Source organism: Trichomycterus rosablanca, chromosome 16 (assembly GCF_030014385.1).
Source record: "Trichomycterus rosablanca isolate fTriRos1 chromosome 16, fTriRos1.hap1, whole genome shotgun sequence".
Lineage (NCBI taxonomy): Eukaryota > Metazoa > Chordata > Actinopteri > Siluriformes > Trichomycteridae > Trichomycterus > Trichomycterus rosablanca.
The window spans coordinates 24,929,327-24,937,744 of NC_086003.1; the positions used below are offsets into that span (position 1 = coordinate 24,929,327).

General features: G+C 35.0%; 1 protein-coding gene across 1 annotated transcript; it reads right to left on the minus strand.

Annotated features, from left to right (window-relative positions):
- Positions 1-294: 294 nt before the first annotated feature.
- si:dkey-183i3.6 (LAT2 domain-containing protein) lies at positions 295-8,096 on the minus strand. Its single transcript, XM_063012166.1, has 11 exons — positions 7,994-8,096; positions 7,856-7,898; positions 7,204-7,247; positions 6,752-6,779; positions 5,462-5,496; positions 5,339-5,380; positions 5,224-5,245; positions 4,773-4,819; positions 3,896-3,943; positions 437-487; positions 295-335 (listed from the first exon to the last, which is right to left on the minus strand). Exons 1-11 carry the CDS (start codon positions 8,094-8,096, stop codon positions 295-297), a joined length of 504 nt encoding a protein of 167 aa, XP_062868236.1.
- Positions 8,097-8,418: the final 322 nt, after the last annotated feature.

Below are 8,418 nucleotides of genomic sequence, written 5' to 3' on the forward strand. Positions count from 1 at the left end.
GGTAGTGAAAATGTAAATGTAGTGAGCTAGTCATTAGAATGGCAAAATCCAGTAACCTATAAAGTGTAGTTCTACTTCATATATCTATTAAAAAAACTACTACAGCTACAAAGAAGTGAAATCATCAAAATGAAATTAAGCTAGGATGCTGATGCAAATATTAAACAATCAGCCATTAAATTATGCAACTCTTATTTATTATACAACTATTAAACAATAAAACAAAAACAAACAAGTTACAGTAATTTAATAGAACTAAATACATAGAATGATAAATGTTTTTCTTTATTTGATTTATTTGATCTCATTTTCAGCATTCACATAGTCTGGTTCATCTGTTAGAACAATAAAGACCAAAGTATTATTGTTTTATCTTTCATCAATAGCAGAAATATCATTAATACACAAACCAAGAGATTCTAGTTTTGTTTCTTACCTTCATCAGCCTGCTTCTGAAGGAATTCTGTGTTTTCATAATCATAACTGTCTGTTAGCACAAAGGCAGAAAAAAAAACATTGTATTGCATTTTAAACAAGTCAAGTTTGTTCTTGCATTTTTTTGTATTACATGCACACAAAAACACACACACTGTTCAAATGATGTGAAAACTCAAACACTGTATTTAAAACACCAAAACAGTATCAAATGGATCCCCCTTTCATGCTACAACAGAATCCTTTCATCTGAAAAGAGCTCTGTGCTGCACAAATGTAGGAGTAGGGCAGTTGTAACCTAGCGGTTAAGGTACTGGACTAGTAATCCAAAGGTTGCTGGTTCAGGCCCTACCAGCACCAGGTGTCCACTGTTGGGCCCTTGGGCAAGACCCTTAACCCTAAATTGCTCAGACTGTATACTGTCACAGTACTGTTCATCGCTTTGGATAAAAGCGTCTGCTAAATGCTGAAAATTTAAATGTAGCGAGCCAGGGCTATTAAACAGGTCACCCATCAGATGGCAGCAAATTAATTATAGTTTATTATACAAACTGCTGAACTTTGGGGGAAAAATAATATTTTGTGGTCTATTAGAAAGCGTCCAGTTTCAATCCACTACAAGTGCTTTGGAATACTTTTGAGTAAAATAGTATGCATATTATAGTATGTATATTTGGGACAGAACCACAAACTGGTTAGGAGTAAATCAAGTAATGCTGTTTTCACAGCTACAATGCTACAATGGAATATAATTGTATATTTTAGGTTGAGTGATCTTTCACTCTCTCATGCTGTGTTTAAACAGGTGAAGTCAACGTCTTAATATACAGTAAATCTCTAGCAGCAGATAGTAACAGTGCTGTTTCATTTTAGCAACAGAAACCAGGGTTCACACTTGGAGCTCAACAGTAAAGTGTGATTAGTCAGCAAGACCATTTGTGCATTTAAGGAGCTTGATTAAGTGTCCACAACCTTTACATATACAGTATATATTTATACATAAGTACACTACAGTATATGGCAAGAGTATGTAAACATCTGACCACAAGCTTGTTCAGCGTTCCATTTTAAAACCATATGCATTTTATTGGCTTGTTCCCCTTTTCTCTTTGTGGCTACACTAACCTCTGCTCTTCTGAGAAAGCTGTTTACAATATTTTGGAGTGTGTCTGTAGTAATTTGTGCCCACTTAGTCAAAGAAGCATGTGTAAGGTCAGGCACTGATGTTGAATGAGAAGACCTGGGTGGGAACTTTCAATTTTTCACCCAGCATGTTTAGTGGAGTTGAGGTCAGGACTTTGCTGGAACAGTAGAGGCCTTCTCCAAACATTTGGAAAAATGGAACCATATTATTCATTCATTAATCTTATACTCCTCCCAGCAAGAGTGGCTGCAACAACTGCATTTGGAGGGTGTCCACTTACCTATAGTTTATTTTTCTTATAGTACAGCCTAAAAAGTATTAATCATAGTTGAAAGAGTTGTTATATGTATTGTTTCACACATAGCACAACAATGACTTCATGCTGTCATTTTAAGACAGGAATCCCCAGACTGTTACCGCAAAGGTTAAAGCACCAGCTTCTCTAGAATGTTACTAATGACACATTAAGACTTCCCTTTACTGGAACCCCTAGTAGAGTTGGTGTCACACAGCAGCCTCCCAACATGCAGAAAGTGAACTGGCAGCTCTTATTTCTCATGGTCTTAGTGGGGGTGTATATTAGTAGGAGTGTCCTTTTGGTATTGCTGGGTTTTATAACTGGGTGTTATAGAAGGTGATCCAGGACCAGATTTAGGAAACACTAAGCGAAGTTCTAGCATTGTTCAGAGCATTTTACAGCACATCAGTGAATTCTGCTTTCTGTAGTCATGTTCAGGAAACTTCAGGGTGTTACTGCTGAGCTGTTATGCTCCTAAATGTTTCATCTTCAAAATTACTGCACTTACAGTTGAGCTCTAACAGGGCCGGAATTTGGCAGAATTGACTGGCTTGTAAGGTTGGTTGCCTCTTATGACCTTGTTACTTTAAAAGTCTATTACAACCTATTCTCTTCCCAATCTTTGTCTTTGGAGCTTGCTCGATTAAATGTTTGTTTCATGCAACTAAAAAAAAGACCAAACACAAGTGATTGGCTTTTCCAGCCATGCAGCCACCTTGGGCCCTTGAGCATGGCCCTTAAGCTTGACAGCTTCAGGGGCACCGTTCAACGGCTGACCCTGCGCTAACCCCAGCTTCCAAACAAGCATTGTACTGTACACTGATCAGCCATAACATTAAAACCACCTCCTTGTTTCTGCACTTACTGTCCATTTTACCATATAGAAGCACTTTGTAGTTCTACAATTACTGACTGTAGTCCATCTGTTTCTCTGCATGCTTTGTTAGCCCCCTTTCAAGCTGTTCTTCAATGGTCAAGACTCTCACATGACCACTACAGAGTAGGTATTTTTTTAGATGCTGAATCATTCTCAGCACTGCAGTGACACTGACATGGTGGTGGTGTGTTAGTGTGTGTTGTGCTGGTATGAGTGGATCAGACACAGCAGCGATGGAGTTTTTAAACGCCTCACTGTCACTGCTGGACTGAGAATAGTCCACCAACCAAAAATATATCCAGCCAACAGCGTCCTGTGGGCAGCATCCTGTGACCACTGATGAAGGTCTAGAACAGGGGTATTCAACTAAAATTTAAAGAGGTCCAGTTAGAGAAAATTTCTTGAAGCAAAGGTCCGGAATGTTTAACTATATACAGTATATATAAATATATAAGCGACTTACACAATGAGCAACTGAGGGTTAAGGGCCTTGCTCAGGGACCCAACAGTGGCAACTTGGTGGTGGCGGGGCTTGAACCAGCAACCTTCTGTTTACTGGTCCAGTACCTTAACCACTGAGCTATCTATATTTGTTATATATAAGTAGCCTAGTAGTTGTATCAACATCTGCATGTAATCAATAACTGACTGTCAAATCAGATGTCTGTTTATTTATTAGGGTTTTTAACATCATGTTTTACACTTTGGTTACATTCATTAAAGAACAGGGTGGAAACAGGCTAAAACAGTATGTAGAGAAACAGATGAACTAAAGTCAGTAATTGTAGAACTACAAAGTGTTTCTATATGGTAAGTGGATAAAATTGACAGTGAGTGTAGAAACAAGTAAGTGGTTTTAATGTAATGGCTGATCAGTGTATATGTCTATATGACAAATAAATGTATTCTATTTAGCAGACAGCTTTATTCAAATCAAGTCAGAGTTCTAGCCAAGTACACAACAAGCAACTGAAGGTGCCCAAGAGTGGCCACCTGGTGCTGTTGGGCTTTGAACCAGTAACCTTCTGACCTTCTGATTATAGCCCAGTATATTAACCACTAAGCTGCCAGTGTATAATGAATTTCTACAAACACATATTAAAAAGCAAACAACCCTGTTTTAGATTTTCACTGTACTTACCGGAGTCATGGTTGATGACTTCTGTTGGAAAAACATTTTCATATTCACCTACACGTATGAAAGACAAAAAGTAAATATGCCACGTTAAATAGACGCTGGTGGGGGTAAAAGTATTTTCACTCTTTCAGATTGCATGTTCTCTCGTGTAACATTGACTGATATCAGATTATCTGTCTGTCTGTACATTACTAACACATTTAAATAAATGTCAAAGGACATTCAACCACCATGTCACCTATGTGAAAAAGTAATCACCCCTTTTGCATTGCCGCGGGGGAAAAACTACTCCATTTTATTTGTAATTTAAATATAAACTTGCCTTTGTATTTTGGATCATAACCCAATTGTACCTTAGCTATTTTAGCTTGTGACAAACACATGATTTCGGGGTATATTTATCACTGTTCCATTTGGTTATAAAGGGTTTTTACTGTGGTTTGATAAAGTTCTAAAGCTTTTCCAGAAAGATTGTTTTTAGTTCATGACGTCTTCCAGTATCACGCTTTGTTTAATAAACTGTAGATGTTGTGTGACATATGCAAAGTCAATGGCTTTACATGGTTTACCATGCGTAAAAAGTTCTGTTTTCAAACAAGTTTAAAAAAAGGGCAATTCATGTATATATTAACAGAGATGTAGAAATGAGACGGTGTTGGTGTTCAGCTGCAGTCACAGCAGTGCACCACTGCTTATCTTTAACTAGTTGTAAGCTGTTGTGGTTTTGTGTGACATTTTACTTGACAGTCTAGCTGAATGTTTCCTTTCCCCACCTCATTTGAATACAACCAAAAAACACAGCATGCAGAACAGTGGACCACATATCAACAGAGCAAATAAAGTGAACAGAAAGCAGTGTTCATCTGATGTTTGTACGTACCATTGTCCAAAACAGTGTTGCTGTACGGAGGCGATGAACGTGGGTCTCTAAAAGAAAGTCAGAGATAGAAATGTACAAACAAGTAACTACAAACGCAAACTTCAGACACAAAGCATCTTGTTCAATCAACTGCAAATTAGCCGATCGAAGTACAAATTTCATTTTATTTTTATCGTCCGTTTCACCCTGGTTTCAGTAGGAAACAATGGACAGGGCGCCAATCCATTGCAGGGCTTCAGCCACCCACATCTTAGTATTGCTGATATTCAAACCTGGGTCTCAGGGGTGGTAGGCTGGCAACCACCTGAGCTCCAACTACAAATGTGATTTTTTTGTAAAATAGAAACTAGTCAGTGTATTAGATCTGTAACCAGATCTGACCAAACAATTCCACGATTTAAACTTTTCCCCAGCGTTTTTATAATAACACGTAGGAAGAAAGATAACTTACATATACATTGGTTCCAGAGTGCCTTGAACAGTGTAAAAAAAAGGGGATAGTGAGGTACAGTTTCCTATAACACATGTCTCTTATAAAAAAGCTGATAAATAAAACATGAACCTACTTTTTGGAATGTTCTGGTAACTGGTTTGCAAATCAGTTTGTGCTGTTAAGGAGAATGTAAAAATGATCACAGCTTTCAGTTTCTGTTACTATAAAACATGTTTCTTTAATTTTAGCTACTTACTCTGAAGCTGGGGGTTAGTTGTGTTTGCAAAATTCCTGTAAAATAAAATTTTCCTTAAATATTCAGGTTAAATTGTCCAAAATAATTAAATATGTAGCTGAATTCAGTTTGTAAAGGAAAATATCTAATAATCAGAGGAATTCTGTCAACAACATGCGATGTAACAACTTGAAATTTTCAATTGGTATTTTAAGAGCATTTTTTGTTTTCTGCAAACAAATCTAAAAGAAACTGATTGTTATTTTGTTAAAGCTGCATACATGAATAGAAAGTTTACAGTTTGACATTTTTCTTTCTAATGTACTGATCGTGTGCATTACTGGCTTCAGCTGTTATTTAGTTGTTAAATACAACTGCCCCTTTGACCTTGAATTATATCGTAATGCATCAGCAACGCTTTAATGTTGAAATAATGGAAAGTTTTTCCATCTGCTTAAATTCTCCTTTTCTTTTAAATACATCAGTAGTAGCAACAGTAGTGATAATAGTACTAGTAACAGTAGTAGTATTGTTATTATTAGTAATATCAATAGTTTTATAATTTTTGTATGAAAAGTGATGGTGGTAGGATTAGTAGCATTAGAAAAGGTAGCTACAGATGTTTTTACGGTAGGCGTAATGGGACTAAGGTAGTAATGGTACTAGTGGTGTAAAAGTGGTAGTATTAATTGTTAAAGAGTTAGTAACAATAAAAAAAATAGTATTTAAAGTAATACTAGCTATAGCAATAGCAAAATAGTACTTTTAGTAATAGTTAGAATAGTTAGTAGTAGTAAACACTGTGAACCTTTGATCAAGGCCTTTAACACTCTTGGCTTTAAGGTTGCTGTACAATGGCTGGGATATGCAGAAAAAAGCATTTCATTGTACTGTACATGTGTACACATGACAAATAAAGGTAGTAATAGTTTGATAGTTGTAGTTGGTGAAATGAGCAGGGTAGTATTAGTGGTTAAAGAACAGTAGTTTTAGTATGTGAAATAATAGTAACCATAATAGCAATAGTATTATGCTAAATGTAATAATGGTACTAGTAGTTAGTAGTAGTGTTAGTATTATCATTATTAGTAGTAGTATTAGTAGTAGTAAAGGTAATAATAGAAGAAGTAGCAGCAGCAGTAGTAGCAGTATTAATATTTGTAGGGACCTTAGAAGTGGTACCATTTATGTAATTATAGCAGCAGTAGTAGTAAGAGAACAGTTAGAGATGCACATTAGTAGTAATTTTATGAGTAGTAGTTTTATCAAGGTAGTAGTGATAATAGTATAAAAGGCAAAGGTATACGTTACCTGGATCTCATCTCATTAGTTCTTGTTACTGTAAATAAAAAAAGTTTTCATTTATATTCATAGTATCCATATCCAAACACAAACCAGATCAGTGTGTTTAATAAAATACCATTAACTCTGTATATATGATTAAACACTGAGATATTGCTTTAACAGTAGGATTTTTTTATCTGCCTACCAGTCTGATGTGGCTTTAAAAATAAAATACCTTCTGACACAATAAGTGAAGAAGCAAAATTAGTGAAAAGTCACTGGGCTCATGGCCAAGGGTGAGTTGATGATCAGAGCTTTTAAAATGGTTTAGCAAAAAGTAAAACGAAGTTAGAAAATAATATTTTATTCTAAATGTAATTCATCAGATAAGACTTGTTTTTGTTTGCATCTTTACAAATGTTTTTACTTTAAAATCATAAAGTGTGAAACTGTAAAAACTTGCAAAATAACCCTTGTACCTGTTTTTGAGCGAGTCACAGCAAACCTGCTTCCTGCTCGTTGACTAAACAAGCAAAAAACATAATTTGTTAATTTATAATTTATTTCATATGCATTGATAGTCCAAGGTTTTCAAACGAAACCATATTTTAGCTGTAAGAAGGGCTTGTTTTAATCAGTGTTGGGTGTTACAGTACACAGTAACGTTACTGTAATCTCGTTTCTCCGTTAACAAATGACACTGTAAATTGTAATCACATTATCTACTGACTTAACAGCAGTTTTACTAACTGTGCTGTGAAAAGGTACATGCACCCCTCTGTTATTATGTTACACTAAAGGATTTAAATATATTAAACATGATATTAGGCAAAGAAAACTTCACTAAAATACAACATATTGTGTAAAACATTGTAATTAAATTTTTCATTACATAAAACATCCTTGTGAAAAAGTAATCACCCTCTTAATTTAGTGAGGAATTTAAGTCTTTAAGGTCATCATGAAGTAAAGCACAGGTATGACAGTTGGTATGACAGTTGATGTTATTATAAAAAAAAATTTAAATAAAATGTTAAATCTAAAATGTTGTCTTGTCGACTGAACATGTTGAAATTTTAATCACTGCATTTTGTCTCTCCATGAGTCTGACTTATGTAGTAAAATACTTACAACACGTGCTCTTGATAAAGCTGGTTATTCTCCTGTACAATCACTGCAAAAGAGAGAATTTGTACATTTAAAATCTAGCTGATATTAAGTTTTCATGTTCTCTTTTATTTAGTGTGTAATAAAATTAGTAACACTTACTCGAGTTCTTTTTACAGCGCAGACAGATAGCACAGATGAACCCAACAATGGTCAGAGACAGAAAAGCAAGGACAGCTTCCTGCTGGCTCATTCCACCAACCATAGCTAGAAGAATAAAATGTTTAAAAAATAAATAAAATCCCTTTTATTTATTTATTCATCTTAAGTAAATGCTGTATTACTTTACTTACTAGCATGTTTTAGAAGGTGGGAAGAAACAAAAGTACAAATTACAAACTACTACTACTATTTAAAATCTGCATAATATAATCTACATAATCAGGAATCTACTAATTAATGCCACTTAGAATTTGTTTTATTTCTACTGTTCACACATTTAAATGAACCATGGTTTTTATCTATAAAAAGTTACCTTACAGGTACATTTGTTTTCCAAGGTATGGTCTTTATTTATTTTTACCTTG